We start from the raw sequence: 16,639 nt of genomic DNA, 5'->3' as shown, positions 1-16,639 counted from the left end.
CTTACCCATTTTAGCCCATCCCCCTCCCCACAACCCCTTAGCAACCCTTAGTTTGTTCTCTATATTTAAGAGTCTCTTATGTTTTGTCCCCCTCGTTTTTATATTATTTTTGCTTCCCTTCCCTTATGTTCATCTATTTTGTATCTTAGATTCCTCATATGAGTGAAGTCACATGATATTTGTCTTTCTCTGACTAATTTCGCTTAACCTAATACCTGCTAGTTCTGTCCACATAGTTGCAAATGGCAAGATTTAATTCTTTTTGATTGCCGAGTAATATTCCATTGTATATATATACCACATCTTTATCCATTCATCTGTCGATGGACATTTGGGCTCTTTCCATACTTTGGCTATTGTCGATAGCTCTGCTATAAACATTGGGGTGCATGTGCCCATTTGAAACAGCACACCTGTATTCCTTGGATAAATACCTAATAGTGCAATTGCTGGGTGGTAGGGTAGTTCTATTTTTAATTTTTTTGAGGAACCTCCATACTGTTTTCCAGAGTGGCTGCACCAGTTTGCATTCCCATCGAACTCAAGGTTCTGAGATCAGGAGTCCCACACTCTACTGACAGAGCCAGCCAGGCACTCCTGCAAACTATTATCCCATCTAAGTCTCATAACAACCTTGTGAGAGAAGTACTTATCCCTATTTTATGGATAAAGGAATAGACTCAAAGGGCGCTTGGCCAAGAATCACACAGCTAATAAATAGTACTGCTTAGATTTGAGCCCAGGTTTGTCTGATTCTAGAAGTTGTGGATTTTTTTCACCCACCACCCCTGAAGGAAGGCTTTGATGGCTTCTCAGTGAATTCTGAAGCCCCTGCTACCTTGAGGACTGTTCTCAGCCCTCATCACCTATATTAGTTTTTTATTGATGCATAGCAATTTACCACAAACTAAGCAGCTTAAAACAATACCCATTTATTATTCCCCAGTTTCTGTAGGTCAGGAGTCCAGGCATGGCATGACTGGTGCTCTGCTCAGGGTCTCAAAAGACTGAAACCAAGATGTTAGTTAGGTCTGTGGTCTCATCTGGAGCTCAGAATCCTCTTCTGAGCTTGTTCAGGTGGTTAGCAGAATTCAATTCCTCACAGTTGTAGGACTGAGTGCCCCTGTTTTTTCTTGTTAACTGTTAGCATAGAACCACTCTCAGCTATGAGAGGCCACCCTCAGGGCCTTACTACATGGCCTCTCCATAGGCCCTCTCACAGTACCACTGCTTATATCTTCAAGCCAGCAGGAGAGGGTCTCTAACACTTTACTCTCTTTTAAAGACCTCCTCTGATTAGGTCAGGCACATCCAGAGTAACCTCTTCTTTTAAGTCAAAGTAAATGGATTAGTAGCCTCATCTTGGAAATGATACCCCATCAACATTCACAGATTCCGCCCCAATTATACAAGGCATATACATCGGGGGGAGAGGTAAGATTCTATTCAGCCTACCACATCACTTGACGGGGGCTGCTTGTCCCCAAGTTTGCCTCCAGCTATGTTCCCAGGCCCCCAGTCCATTCTGCTGCTTCTAGTGGGTGCTCCTTCCCCAAAAGGTTGAGGCCAGACATCCTGGCTCTTGCTCAAGCTATCAGAGTCTTTTGTCTCTTACTACCATCATCTGCCCTGAATCCTTTTCTGCCCCTCTGGAGAAGCAGCTGCTGGACTTCTGTTGCCTCAAGGGTGTCAGTCACCAGCCTGTCAGCTTCCTGCTGCAGCCCAGAGACTTCATCCTGGAAGAGCTGTGATAAGGCACTTCTGATGTGTGCAGAGAAGGGGGGATGAGGCGATTGAGGAGTTTGTGAGGATAGAGGCAGTGTTCCACCATGTGAATGTCTAGTAAAGGGAAGATCACAGTCCAGAAGAGCTCTTATTTTCTCTGATGGGAATGAAGCATGTACTGGAAAAAGAAATGAATGCTGCCTTTCAAGGCTGGAAGTCACCCTTGTGGCCATTAGTCTCACCGATTGCACATTGTTTCCATTTCCTTGGGTCCTTCTTGAGCACCTCCAGTGATGAGGATCTCACTACAAGGGGGCTGGGGATGAACAAGGGAAGGCACCTGAGACCGTGACATTCTTGCTGCTATTGAATGATAGCTCTGCCACATGCCCTTAGACAAGTTACTTCAACTTCTTGAACCATAGCTTCCTCATCTATAAAATGGGAATAATAATGGAACCTGCCTAATAGATTGGGAAGATTACATAAGATAATGCATGTGAAACACTGTCCTGGCTGGCACCCAGTAAGGGCTCAATAAATGGCAACTAGAAAAAGTATTTTCCTATTGTAAAATTATAGTTCTTTTCCCAGGGCAGGGCAGGTTGTGATACGGCTAACAAGGCATGGAGGTGATATGGACAAGTACACCACCGTGGTCACCTGAGAATCAGGGAGAAGGGGTAGCGGAAGGAAATAGCCTTCAAAGGTAATCCTGTGGGGCTGCCATTAGGAGGTTTTAATGGCAACTTTTCACAATGTAGTTACTTATTTCTATTAGTAATTTCCTAAAATATTACTTTAAAAATTTTTAGTGGTTATTTATTTTTGAGAGAGAGGGAGAGCACAAATCGGGGAGGGACAGAGAGAGAAAGGGAGACACAGGATCCAAAGCAGGCTCCAGGCTCTGAGCTGTCAGCCCAGAGCCCAACGTGGGGCTCAAACCCACAAACCACGAGATCATGACCTGAACCAAAGTCCAACGCTTAACTGACTGAGCCATCCAGGTGCCCCCTAAAATATTACTTTTATAATCAGATGTAATTTTTATTGAGATATAACTTATATACCATAAGACCCACCCCCCCTTATTTATTTATTTATTTATTTATTTATTTATTTATTTATTTATTTATTTATTTTGAGAGAGACAGAGAAAGCATGAGTGGGGAAGGGGCAGAGAGAGAGGGAGAGAGGGAGAATCCCAAACAGGCTCTGTGAAGTCAGTGCACGGAACCTGATGCAGGGCTTGAACTCACAAAAGTGTGAGTTCATGACCTGAGCTGAAATCAAGAGTTGGATGCTTACCCAACTGAGACACCCAGGCTCCCCAAGATCCACCCTTTTGAAGTGTGCAGTTCAGTTGTAGTTTATTCACTATGTTGTGTTATCACTGTCACTAATTCCAGAACATTTCCATTACCCCCAAAAGAATCTCTCTACCCAGTGGCACTCACCAACCCCATCCTAAGCAACTACTAATCTACCTTCTGTCTCTGTGGATTTGCCTATTCTGGACATGTCATATAATTAGAATCAGACGCTATGTGGGTTTTTTTGTGTCTAGGGTCTTTCACTTAGCACGATGTTTTCAAGGTTCATCCACGTTGTAACATGAATCAGTACCTCATTCCTCAGTATCGCAGAATTATACTCCATTAGGTGGACATACCACATTTTGTTTACCCATTCATCAGTTTATGGACATTTGAGTTGTTTCTACCTTTTGGCGATTATAAATAAGACTGCTGTGGATATTGTGTACAAACATTGTGATGTTTTTGTATGGACATATATTTTCAATTCTTTTGGGTATACATCTAGTAGTATGATATGGGTCATGTGGTAACTCTGTTTAACTTTTTGAAGAATTACCAAATTGTTCCAAAGTAGCCTGTACTACTTTGCATTCCCGCCAGCAACGTATGCAGGTTTCCAGTTTTTCTACATCCTTATAATTTATTTGTTTACAAAGAAAGATAAGTCTTTGTAGCTGTTTTAAATTTTTTTTTAATGTTTATTTTTGAGAGAGACAGAGACAGAATGCAAGTGGGTTGGGGCAGAGAGAGGGAGGCACAAAATCCACAGCAGGCTCCAGGCTCCAAGCTGTCAGCACAGAGCCCGACGTGGGGCTCGAACTCACGAGCTGTGAGATCATGACCTGAGCTGAAGTTGGATGCTCAACCGACTGAGCCACCCAGGCGCCCCAGTCTTTGTAGCTGTTTGAGCTGGGCCCCACACCCTCAGTTTCCTTTTGGGAAACAGGGCCTATGGCAGGGGAGCCCTGTGCTCTGAGTCCATTCATTACCTGCTCTTCAACAGGGATCTCCCTCCACCTCCCAGCTCCCTGAACCTGGTCTCTCTTTTCCAGAACCACCTCTAGGGGGCAGCTCACAACAGTTCTTCAACAGTTAAGTTTCTCTCCCCAGAAAAGGGTTCAAACTGTAGCTGAATGTGAAGGGAAAGAAACAGGATTTAATTTCGTGTCTCTCCTACCAGTGAGTGCTGTTCTCTACATTTTAGCTCAGGGAATAGTCAACCCTGATTAACCATCAAAAATCATATGAAGATCTTATTACAATGTCTATTTCCAGGTCCTTTGTAGGAGATTCTGACCCTGTTGGTTTGGAGTTCAGCCCAGGCATTCTGTATTTTTTTAACAATTTCCTTAGGTGATTCTGATGATGAACCATGGTTGGGAAGCAAGGTATTATATCCTTTATCCCACAGCAATCTGGCCCATTTTGCAGAGGAGAAAGCTGAGGCTCAGTGAAGAATTAAGTTGCCCAAAATCACAGTCAACTTGACTTTCTCCAAAGCCTATGGTATGTTCTATATGACACTAGGCATTACATTTGCTAGCACAGGCCTGCAGAATAGAGAGCCTCTCTCCACGCAGGACTGGGAATTCTGATAGCAAGGATCTTGGCAAACACCCTACATTCCTCTTCCCTGTTTCCACTGGATATGGTGAGAATACCTATTGTTTTTGATTCCTAAGTCTGCTGTAACAAACTACCACAGACAGGGTGACTTGAAACAACAGAAATTTATTCTCTCATAGTTCTGGAAGCTAGAAGTCCAAAATCAAGTTGTCGGCAGGACCATGCTCTCTCTGAAGGATCCGGGGAAGAATCTTCCATGCATTTTTCTTAGCTTCTATTGTTTGCGGGCAATCCTCAGCATTCCTTGGCTTGCAGCTGTGTAACTCCAATCTTTGACTACGTCTTCAGATGTTGTTTTTCTCTCTGCATGTCTGTCTCTTTTTATAAGGACACCAGTCATATTGGATTAAGGACCCATCCTACTTCAGTATGACCCCTTCTTACATATTAATTACATCTGTAAAGACCCATTTCCAAATAGTCACATTCGCAGGTACCAGGATTAGGGCTTCAAAATATCTTTTGGGGGGTGGCGGGGGAGACACACTTCAACCTACAATATCTATGATAATCAGCAGATGTCAAACAAAACCAGATATCCTTCGGATACTTGTATCCTTCAGATACTTGTGGCTGCCTCAACACGAGACAGAGCATCACCTCTCTGTGCTCTGCCTGGAATTGCCAGACCAGTCCTACTCGGCTGGCTAACCCCTCTGGTCCTTGGGGAACCAGCTGCATCAGCACCTGTGGGTGCATTAAGCACCCCTTCTCAGAGCTCCCACCTTTTCCCACTACCATTGCATTGTGTTATAACTTTCTTTTCTTTCTTCCACTAACTGGGACGTCCTCGAGGCAAGAATAATGTCTGATTTTACTGTGATTCTTTCCCTAGCCCCCTGCCCTAGCCCCACCCTGTGCCTAGACTGGGATCTGGTACAACAATAATGAAGTCCCTTAATGCCCAGCTGGAGGTCCACTGCCCATTGACCACATGCTCCGTCCTTGTATTATATACATTTATGTTCCCAAATGGATTTTGACTGTGTGACCTGACGATGTTGTGGATGTGAGACTTCACTGCCACCCCTAGCTCCAACTGCCCCAAGCCAGGGCCCAGGAAGCTCCTGGATAGAGGTCACTGTTGGAAAGATGGGGTCTTTCAGAGGAGCTTCTGCTCCCTCTGGTTCTGCCACAAGTCAGGGAGCCATCTCTGAAGTGCTCCTGTAGCCACTCCCTGCTTATTCCAGCACTTCTCAGGTTCCCACCTCAGTCTCAGGGGCGGGGGGGTGTATATGCATATCTGTCACCTTCCTTTGGAGCCTGCTCCTGGGTCAGCAGGGCCAGAGGATCAGTAAGGCGGGGATGGGGTGCTCATGGGTGCTGGGTTCCACTGGCACCCATAAGCACCTATCAAAAGCTTGGGAACTGAATGTGCTGGGGTGGAGTGGGGGTGCAGAAAAGAAAGTGTTTCATTACTTGCTTTCTGGTACGGGGGGCAGCTCAGCCCACCATCAGGGCAGGTTAATGCCCTAACGGTGGGGAAACAAGCCCCTCTCCCCATGCCACAGGATGAGTTTCTAGGCAGGAAAGGGACTTCGCTGATCCTTGCCATCAAAAAAAAGAAAGCCTCTGCAGCCTCCCCTACCGGACAAGCCTCTGCTTGCATAGTCTTGGTGACCTGGCAATCAGGACTTCAGATACTGGTTTTGGAAAGTTGGCCCTTTTCCAGAACCAAGACCAGTCTTCTGTAAGCTTCTACCATGCAGGGCCTCTTCCAAGTTTTATCATTTCCTTTAGAGGCACAAAGCCCAGGACCAGCCCAGGGCACCTAGTGCATTTTTTCCCAGCTTTCTTGGACCACCTATGAGAGGGTCAGACAAGTACACATAAACCCCTTGGCCTTTCCCAGGGACTCATCAAGAACAAGAAATTGGGGAGGGTAAACCGTGCCAGAGTCTAGATGACAGGCTCACTGATCCAAAGCTCAAGGAGAAATATAGGTGGGGGACAACTCCCTGAAGAGCCCCTCCTCTCAGCTGCAGAAACTCACCTCTTGTCACCGGAAGAATTTATTCAAGATTCTGCCAGCGAAGTGACTTACATTCTCCCCATCTCTTTTCCAGAGGTGGTGTTGAGTTGCACGTGGTAGCGTCTGTTTCTGAGATCCTGGAGCTCTGTGCCGCCCCCACCCTCACCTGCTGTACACAGCACCCCTCCCCCCACCCAACTATGAGTTGGGCAGAATGGCTTATGAGGCTGTTATCTCTCAACAGACAGCTGTGCAGGGCTGGAGGCAGCAGCTTATCAGGGAGCCTGCAGTGATTCACAGCCCAAGTTCCAGCTTCTCTGCTGAATAGTAATTTCCAGCAGTGGATTTGTGCTCATTCTTTCTCCTCACCCTCACTCCTCCCCCTCTCCCAAGGGTGTGCTGTCCTTTCTGAGAGAGAGAGAGCAGTGAAGGGGAGATCCTACCGATGGCGATGAGGGGTTTTGTGCCAGCTTTCTGGATAAGGCTGTCAATTGGCAAGAGGCTGCGGGTTTAGGGAACCCAGTGGGGTATGCTTCCCTTGGCAGTGACCCTCAGGAGAGTTCATTGGTGCTTGCCTTCCTTCCCTTCTCAGAAAAGCAATGTGGTAATGCACCAACCCTCAGAGGTAATGCATCAAGGGACAAAGGCCCCCTTCTGGCCACAAGCCCCTGAGGCTAGAGCCAGCCTGGGAAGGCTGGGAGAGGGAGAAGACAGAAACTGGACAATGTACCTCTTGCTCCATTTTGAGGCGATCCAGTCTCTGTGCCTGACCCTGAAGACTCCAAAGGCCAAGGACTCCAGGCTGGTGGGGACTGAGACACAAGGGAGCAGGCCAAAACAGCCTCCACCTAGGTTAAGTGATAAGGAAAAAACCTGGGGCCAGAGCCATTTTTTGTTTTTGTTTTATTGGAAGCAGGACTCCAGCTGTGAGATTCAGGGAGTAGGCGTAGACTTCTGTGCTGGGTCTTTCCCTCTGGGCCAGTGGGGAAGGGGGGGGGTGCGGTATTAAAAGAGCTAGAGTCCATCCATGGAGGCACTCCTGCAGTATGATCTCAGGATGCTCCTTAAGAGCAGGGTAAGGAACACTAGAAGGGAGTGGTGTCCCAGGGGACGTGCAGAATACACTCCCCCCCAACTCAGACTCCCCTGCCCTCCAGCAGTTGCCTTCTCACGCTTGGCCCTTAGCCACCAATGAAGATGTTTCCAAGAGCTTTCCCGGGCTTCCACACTCCAGCCCCCCGCATGAATACTGGATGTCTTTAACCCTTGGGGGTCTTGAGCAAGGCTCAAGAGTCCCACTGCCCACCACTACCCACCTTCGCCCCCCCTCCAAGAAGGTCCTAGTATGGCTCAGAAAAGCTGAAGGTGGGAGTTCTGCGTCTTCAGGCAACACAAGTAGAGAAGCAACCACCCACGAAGCTTCCCTAGGGTCCCTCTCTTGTTGCCTTGTGCTCCACGCTGACAGTCTGAGGAGCTGTGTCCAGAGCACCGAGGCGTAAAAGGCTGGAGATATGTCTCAAGGTCGAGGCGCTGCGGGTGAGACCCAGCCGGTGTAGGTGGTCCAGACCCACGAGTTCTCAGGCCGTCTGGTCCTCTTCCGTAGCACTTGGCTCAGGTTGTGACCGCTTCGCAGAGCCTTCTCCAGCTGCGGGTTCCCCTAGGCTCCTCTTGGACGTCGGTGCAGTTGGCTGGGACGAGGGTGCAGGATGGGAGTTCGGGGGCTGATAGCCGGGTTGGCAGGGATCCAGTGCATCCTTGGAAAGTAGGATGGAGAGGCTGGGCACGTTCTTAAGTACACTGAGACTGGCGGCCGGCTCACCAGGCTCCTGACCCGGTGTGGGCCCCGGCGGGAGGCTCTGCCACACCTCGCGCACGCTCCGGTAGCGCAGCCGCGTGACCTGATGCAGGCCCGCCAGGCGGCGCTTGAGAATCTCTGCGCACGTGACGGTCTTGGTGGTGGCCCGACCGCAGCCGCTGAAGACGATGGCGCGTGTGGCTGGCTGCGCCATGCTGGCGGTGGCGAAAGCCAGCAGGTTCCGGATCTTGCTGCCCTCTTTGACCCGCATGTGCACGGCTCCCGGCGCCAGGTCCGCGAAAGGGCCGGGGCCCGCGCCGCCCCCCTCGGCCCCGCCCCCCACCGGCGCCTCCTCCGAGCGCACCTTACGGAAGTTCTCCATGCGCCGTCGTTGCCCGGACCGCGGGGACGCGGGCTTCGCCATGGGGCCGCCTCAGCCCCGGGGCTGCATGGCCGCCGGTCGCGCCCGGCAAGGGCCGGCAGGGGTAAGGGTGCGGGAGCGGCGTGGACGCTGTTGGGCGGGGTGGGACGGCGCGATCCTCGCCTCCGACTTCTCTCCAGTGGGTGCTGCTCTACGCCGCGCTCTAGGCGCGCGGTGCTCCGCGCCTTTAGCTGAGGCCCCGCCTGGGAGCCTGGAAGCCCCCGCCCCTGCCGCCAGGCCCCGCCTCTAACTCGGCTCGGCCCGCCCGCGTCCTAGCCTCTCCCGCCTCCAGGATCCAGTCGAGTCCAGACACTGGGGCGTGGGAGCGGTGCGCACCGGTAGGTGTAATGGCAGCGCCAGGGGGTGACTTGCCAGAGGAAGTTCCCCCATAATCGCCAGTGCCCTCCCTAAGCCAACCCTCATTAACGGACAACCTAAATAAAAACTGCGTTTGCGATGCAAAAGCCGCTTCAAGCCGGTCCCTGAGCCCTTGCGCGTTCCAACTGAAGGCCGCCCCTTGTCCCCTCTCAAGGAGGGATTTCCGAGAGGCCTGCTGGGCCTCTTCCCCGCTCCCCCCCCAACTCCTTCCCTCCCGCGCCGGAGCCGCTCTTTTCGCCTCAAGGACAGCCTGTGCACGGTCAGCAGAGTGCGGAGGCGCTGGCTGCCGCTGCGCCCCGTGCCGCCCTCGGACGACTACGTCGCGGCGTGGTACTCTCAGTGCGGCCAGAGAATGGGGTCTCAGCTCGCCGCGCCTGACCGGAGCTGGAGGCTCCCGGACCCCAGTACACTCCTGGGCCGAGAGGGTGAGGCTCCAGGCCAGGCTGACCCTGAGGCGAATGGGTAGAGAACAAGGAGAGACCTTATCAAGAGGAGTTAAGCTCCCTCCACCCACGCAACGTCTACTATTAAAGCTGCAGGTTTTAGGGTAAAACAGGCACTGTTCCTGGTAATGTGGAACCCCCTTCTTCCCAGGTGGTACTCGTTGTTAGTCAGCCTGAGACCCAGTGGGGTCCTTTGTCAAAAAGGAGGCTGGATGAAGGCGGGTTTTGAGAGGGAGAAGAAAGGTGGGAAGTTGAAGCCTCGGGGGCGTTATGAAACTACTGGGTGCCCTTCTCCGGGAACTCCACAGGACCGGGAGGGTGGCCCGACCTCCTACCTGGAGAGGTGGACAGTGAGAGGTGAGGCTGGGATTGAAGGACTGCTGATGGGAGGGGAGTTAAAAGGAGCTGGACCCTCCCTAGAAGTGCCCTAGGGCCTTGCCCTTCACCCTTACACCCCCTCGCTCACGCGCACAGTCAGATAAAGCGGTGCAGACCTGATCCGGGTAGGGGGTACTACCGCCGGGCGTGGCGGGGAGGTTCCCGGAGAGCTGCGGCGGGCGGGAAACCTCAAAGTGAGGGCGGCTTGACGGTGCCTGGGGGGAGCTGGGTCCCATTCTTGAGACGGAGCTGCCAGGGTCTCCTTCTCCCTTCTCACAGCTGTTCTCATCTCCTCGTCATCTTGTATGTCCTAGCTCTCGGCCCTGCTGTTCAGAACCCGGCTGACCCCATTTTCGCCCCTTAGAGGAGTGGCTGGAGCTAGTGGACCTTTGCGCCCCAACGTATGAGTGACCGACTCTGGCCTGGATCTCCTGATTGCACGCTGGGCTCAGGAGCTCTCGGGGTCGCCTTCCACTTGGAACCGGGACTTCAGCTGTGCCCCAGCTCCCGCGAGCCCCACGGAGAACGGGCACGGCAGCCTCGATAGAACACAAAGACTGCAGCGCGTGGCGGGGCGCAGGGAACCTCAGGCAGCAATTTCGGCTAGGCCTGGAAGAAAGTCCTGGAACGGGTGAAATCTGCGTTAGAACGGGCTGGTTAGGGAAGAAGCGAGCATTCCTTGCGCAGGAGTATGCAAGCCTAGGCTGAACTTTCACTTGGAGGGGATACAGGCAGGGTCTGCAATTTAGAGGAAGGGGCCTGGGAGTTCCGGGTTTGCGTCGGGTTAGCCCGCGGCTGTTCTGCGTCCGCTTGGGTTGGCCCTCGAAAGCACCCTTCTCCCCCTTCTACTACTGCCAGCTGTAAAACACTCGGATTCACTTCGCTCCCCAGCGAAGGGAGAGCGCCAAACAGGCCCGCATTCCCTCCGGGGCCCCTCCCCTTCCCCGCTTCCTCTGCAGCACTTAAAATGTAAATGTACATCGTGATTAGCCGCCGGGTCGCTAATTACCGCTGAAGCCATTCATTACCCTGTCAGCGCGCGTCCTAGCCTGCCGGCTGTGCGCTCCTGCTGGGCGACAGGGTGGCTGGGCTGGAGGGGTGGAAGTGGGAGGGGTCAGGCGTGGGGGAACTGTGAGTAAGGGTGAGGGAGATTGGCCGGGAAGAAGCGGGGGCGAGAGAGGGGTCAATGGGGGTGTAAAAAACGGGCGGTGAGGTACCCGCGCGAGGCTGGAAGAGGGGAGAAATGCTCGGGCAGCTAGGGAGGGGGACGGAGGGGAGGTGGCGAGGATACGAGGGAGGGGGCGATGTGAGAGAGCAAACGGGGACGAGGAGCCGGACGAAGGCAGAACACGTGGGGAGGCGGCCAGGAACCCCGGAGAAGGGGCGAACGCGGTTGGTAGAGGAGTAGAGGGCTGAACTCTGGGAAGGTGAGCAAATATCTGTGCGTTTCTGTGGCGCATACCCCGCGAGGGTTAGAAACGGAAAGACGGTCAAGGCTTTCAGTTAAAAGAGCTGGGTAGGACCATAAGTATTTTTTTTTTTTTTTTTAAGCGCGCGGCGGAGGGGTGGGGGGGATCTATTTCCATATGTGTTTGTAGATGTAAATGTATTTTTAAAATATCTTTAAGAAAAGAGCATACTGCATCTGTTGCCTCTGAGGCAGCATCCAGATTTTGTGAGCCTCTTTAAGAAAAGCACTGCTAAATATGAATACAGAATTAAGCAGAGCCTTGGAACAGCCTGTGTAAACGAGGTACTGACCTTGGAGTCTGAGCTTCGTTTAGCTTCTTTTTGCCTCTATGTGACCTTGGGCAATTTACTTAACTCCTATGCCTTGGTTTTCTCAACTGTGAAATGGGGCTAACATAGGAACCTGCCTCATAAACTGGTTGGGAGACACATAGCATCTTAGAAACTTAGCTGGTAAATTCTTGGGAAATGTTGGCTAATATTTTTCATATATTATTTGAGATTAAGATAAATTAAAATTTTTAAAGGTGGGGAGAAAGCTGCTGAAAGGAAGGGAAAATGGGCAAAGCCTTGGTAAGAGCAGTTTTCCTAATATGTTAGGGCCTAGTTAGTGGCACCGTAGACTCCTTTCATCCTTAGAGGACCTGATGGGGTGGTTAGGCTGGAGCCCCTGCTCTGTAAAAGGGCCTTTCCAGCTGTACATCCTGCCTCTGGACAAGTCTTCTCACCCCAAGACTGGGAGAAACCCCCAGGCTCAGGACAGGTCTCCTCCTCTTCTGTCTCCAAAAGCAGGAAGAGAATGGGGAGCTCCTAAAGCTGCTGGTCCTAGTCCCAGCCTCTGTGGGCAAGGACTTGGGAACATGCAAAGGGGTCAGGAACTGGAAGATTAGAAGGGGGCCAGAGGGAGCTCAGATTTATCAGGTGCCTACCAAACATCCAGCATTGGGCCAGGTATTCTCACAGATCTATTCCCTGATTCCGTCTTTGTAATCTTCCTTTTCATCATTGTTTGACAGATAAGGAAACTGAGGCACAGAGAGGTTAAGTAACTTTGCCCAATGCACCGCAGCTAAAAACCAGCAGCCACAGGTATTTGAATGCCTCACCTGAGTGTAAGAGGAAAGGAAACTTAAATGATTTGAGCCGCTTGGGAAAGGTATGAGTTGGTTTTGGGGAAAGTGGGGGTTCCTACAGTGAGGAAGATATATTGGTTATCTATTGCTGCATAAAAAATTACCCCCCAAACTCAGCAGGTTGAAACAAAAACATTCACATCTTACACAGTTATTGAGAGCTAGAGATCCAAGGGCAGCTTGTGGGGGGGGGTGGTTCTAGCTCAGGACCTTTCCTGAGATTGCAACCAAGATGTTGGCTAGGTCTGGCAGATCTGCTCCCCTGCTTACTCACATGTTGATTAGAGGTCTCAGTTCCTTATCACATTGGATGTCTCCATAGATGTGCTCATTACATATCAGTGGGCTTCCCCCAGAGCAAGTGATCAGAGAGAGAGGGAATGAGCAGGAAGCCAGGGTGCCTTTTGTAGCCCAGCTTCCTCTGAAGAGAAATTAGGTTTTACTTCTTGAAGGGAGCAGTGTCAAAAAATCTGTAGATACTTCAAAGCCACAGCAGAAAGGGGGTGTTTGGGAGGCAAATTTAGGAGGAGGGGCAATCAGGAATCAATATATTGAAGCAAATATGTGGCAAGACCTTAAATCAGGAAAGCCGGATTTATTTCCTGGCATACAGAGAGCACTTAATAAATTTTGCTAAATGGGTGCATGCATGACAACTTTTCTAAGATCGTTTTCAAGACTTTGGTCATGAGCACAAGAGCAGCCGCCACTTTAGAGGGCTCTCCTGAAGGATGCATGGGATTATAGCTATCAGAGCTCTTTGCAAATTTAACGTGGCTAGGCAAAGAAGCCTGGAGGGGAACTTGGCCTGAGAGAGAGCTCGAGGGCTCTGCCTTGGAGGAGTCCCTGCCCAGGCTGGGTTCCTCTTCTCTAAAATGAGTCTCAAGCCCTAGGGCAATGCTCTAATTCCAGCTTCCCATCTCTGTCTCCCCACCCCCAGCCCAGCTTCCTTAAAATGTCTCATCTCTAGTTATTGCTTTTGCCCTTGGGCCAGCCACAACAGCCTAGGAGTTCCAACAACAGCCAAGCCTCTGCCTTCAGGCTGCTCCTTCTGTGCTGGCTCTGGCCCTACAGACGGAGAATAGGAGTTTGTGGTTCAGACCCAGTGAACATCAACCTTGCATGAAATTCAGTTGCTTTCCTAGCATCAGGCCAAGATACCTGAGTCCCAAGAGGAAGACGAGGAGAGGGGATATGTGGGGCCTAGAATAAGTGAGGAGATAGGAGTGTAGGAGGGGGAAGGAGAAGCAAAAAACCAACAGAGCTGTTTCCCCATCTTCCCAAAAGTTGGATGCTGCCACTACCCCCCCCCCCCCCACCCGCTCCCAGCATCTTCCTTCCAGACTCCAGAGGCAAGTGTAGTATAAAGCCACTCACCTGGGCAAAGTTAAGAGTTCCCAGGAGAGTGAGTGCTGGTCCTAAAAGACTTCCCAAGAGCCTGCAGTGATCCCTGAAATCCCCATTATTGCTTACACCTTTGGAGCAGCTTTACCCTCAGAAGAGAAGATTATACTTCTAAGGGGGGAATTGACCCTAAACCAAAGAAACAGGATGCTTGAGAACCTTGGGGGTAGGAGGAAGGTAGAGAGCTGATAAGGTGAGGGAACAGTTACCAATAACAGCTGACATTTACTTAGCACTTAACGGCGTGCCCGACACCGTACTCTGCACTTACCACATACTAACTCGTTTCATACAAGCAGCACTACGCAGTAGCCGCTACCCATGTCATAAGTAAGGTAGAACCAGATCCAGAGTCAGACAGCCTGGCTCCAGAATCTGTCCTTGACCAGGGCACTTGACCCCCTGCAGGAGGAAGGGCAGCAGGGCTGAAAGCCATCAGCTTTAGGCATCCTAGTTATCCATAACGAAGTTCCTGGAACCCCCCGGGCACGGTTCTGCTCTGCCAGCGCTTGCCTGGGATGGGGGCACCAAGGCTGCTCTTCCTCCTCCAACCTGGAGGTTCTTAGTTTATGCCTTACTAGAATTAAAACTGTCCTTCAGGGGGGCGCCTGGGTGGCGCAGTCGGTTAAGCGTCTGACTTCAGCCAGGTCACGATCTCACGGTCCGTGAGTTCGAGCCCTGGGTCGGGCTCTGGGCTGATGGCTCAGAGCCTGGAGCCTGTTTCCGATTCTGTGTCTCCCTCTCTCTCTGCCCCTCCCCCATTCATGCTCTGTCTCTCTCTGTCCCAAAAATAAATAAACGTTGAAAAAAAATTTAAAAAAAAAAAAAAACAAAAAACAAAAAAACTGTCCTTCAGGGATACACTTCAGGGGTGTGAATTTTTCTACAAATTGCAAAATGCTTGCTCATCTGACACACAGATGCAGCTAGTGCAGCGGTTCAGGGCATAGACTCTGGAGCCCATTCCCTGGGTTTGAATCCCCAGCTCTGCCACTTGCTAGCTGTGCCCTTGGTCAAGTTTGGAACCTCCCTGTGCCTCAGTTTCCTTCCCTGTTAAATGGAAATGGCGATGTTGGTGGTAGTAGTACTTACCTCCTGGAACTGTCGGGTTATCCTCCCAATACTACCATGAGATCATCACTCCTGCTTTTCAGAGACAGGCTAAGTCCCTTGCCCAAACACTCAGCTACTGAGCAATAAAGCTTGTAGGCAAACAGAAGGTGTGATAAAAAAAAAAAAAAAAAAAAAAGAGAGAGAGAGAGAGAGAGAGGCAGAACAAAATGGTAGCCTCCAGGGGCAGCCAGGACTGTTGGGCCCCAGCTGTTGACAGGCAGGAATTCAGGCCCAGTGGTTTTATTTGGCTTGTGTGTGATTTAACGCTTTGGCTTCATTTCAGTGGGGAGTGACTGCATCAGCTTTTTTGCATGCTACATATAGAGAGCACTTCTCCCATCATATCCTGTTGGAGTCAGGCTTATGAAAAACGATGCCATTTTGTTGCTGTAGAGACATCTAGGGTCTGGAGCGCTGGGAAGGAGCCAGGAAACAGTTCTCTCTTCCCTGGGTCACCTCTCTTCCTGGCAATTGCCCCCTTCCTCTCCGTGGTGGTGAGAATAGAAACAGCTCTTTCTACATGACACCCTGTCACCCCATTCCCCTGTCCTACCAGCCTAGAACAGAGCCCCCAAATCAAGCTGGATGAATTGGGGCTCCTTCCAGTTCAGGGAGCTACCTGGTCAAGTCCCTTGATGGCCGTGAGGGTTCCCTGTTCTTACCAGGTAATTAATTTTGTCTTTCCTTCTCTTGAGCAGAAGATGAAGTTAACCAAGTGTGCCTGCTGTCTATTGTTCTGAAGTAAGTCACAAGGTGCCCTGTACATACTGTCCCGGAAGATTAATTGTATATATTTCAACAAGGGAAAGAGCATATTTTGTTTGCAGAATTTCTGGAAGAACTCTCTCTGCCTAGAAATAATGTGTATTTGCTGATTAATGACCTTCCTGGTGAACCTGCCTCAGAAAAGGTAATAGAGTTAGGAGTGGATGTCACTAGCCCCTGTCATTTCTGCCCTCCAGGAGAAGTCATGAGGACAGGCAGATCTCTGAAGCACTTTTTTTTTTTTTTTTAATTTTTTAAATGTTTATTTATTTTTGAGAGAGAGAGACAGAGCACATGCTGGGGAATGATAGAGGGAGACACAGAATCTGAAGTAGGCTTCAGACTCTGAGCTGTCAGCACAGAGCCTGACGTGGGGCTCAAACTCATGGACCGTGAGATCATGACCTGAACCAAAGTCTTGGATGCTTAAGTGACTGAGCCACACAGGTGCCCCTGAATTACTTGTCTTTTGTGCCCACATATCTTCACTGTGGGTTGGGGGTACACACTTTCTGCCCTGAAGTCCAAGTGTTTTCAAAAAAACAAGTTGAGGGGCACCTGGGTGGCTCACGCGGTTAAGCGTTTGACTTTGGCTTAGGTCTGATCTCACCCGTTCGTGAGTTCAAGCTGCGTGTCTGACCCTCCCCCACTCCCACTCTGTCTCTCTCTCTCAAAAATAAACATAAAAAAATAAAAA

At 50.6% G+C, this 16,639-nt stretch overlaps 1 protein-coding gene and 1 long non-coding RNA gene across 2 annotated transcripts; one reads left to right on the top strand and one right to left on the bottom strand.

Annotated features, from left to right (window-relative positions):
• Window positions 1–4,755: 4,755 nt before the first annotated feature.
• Window positions 4,756–9,036, bottom strand: RPP25 (ribonuclease P and MRP subunit p25). Its single transcript, XM_045059013.1, has 2 exons — window positions 6,664–9,036; window positions 4,756–4,987 (listed from the first exon to the last, which is right to left on the bottom strand). The coding sequence occupies exon 1, from the start codon at window positions 8,859–8,861 to the stop codon at window positions 8,220–8,222; it is 642 nt and encodes a 213-aa protein (XP_044914948.1). The 5' UTR covers window positions 8,862–9,036; the 3' UTR covers window positions 4,756–4,987; window positions 6,664–8,219.
• Window positions 9,037–9,213: 177 nt separating this feature from the next.
• LOC123385854 lies at window positions 9,214–11,048 on the top strand. The gene is made up of 2 exons (XR_006599002.1): window positions 9,214–9,661; window positions 10,372–11,048. It is a non-coding gene; the product is annotated as an uncharacterized LOC123385854 (long non-coding RNA).
• Window positions 11,049–16,639: the final 5,591 nt, after the last annotated feature.

Source organism: Felis catus, chromosome B3, assembly GCF_018350175.1.
Source record: "Felis catus isolate Fca126 chromosome B3, F.catus_Fca126_mat1.0, whole genome shotgun sequence".
Lineage (NCBI taxonomy): Eukaryota > Metazoa > Chordata > Mammalia > Carnivora > Felidae > Felis > Felis catus.
The sequence above is the reverse complement of the archived record's forward strand: the minus strand, read 5'-3'. Positions and strand labels throughout refer to the sequence as shown.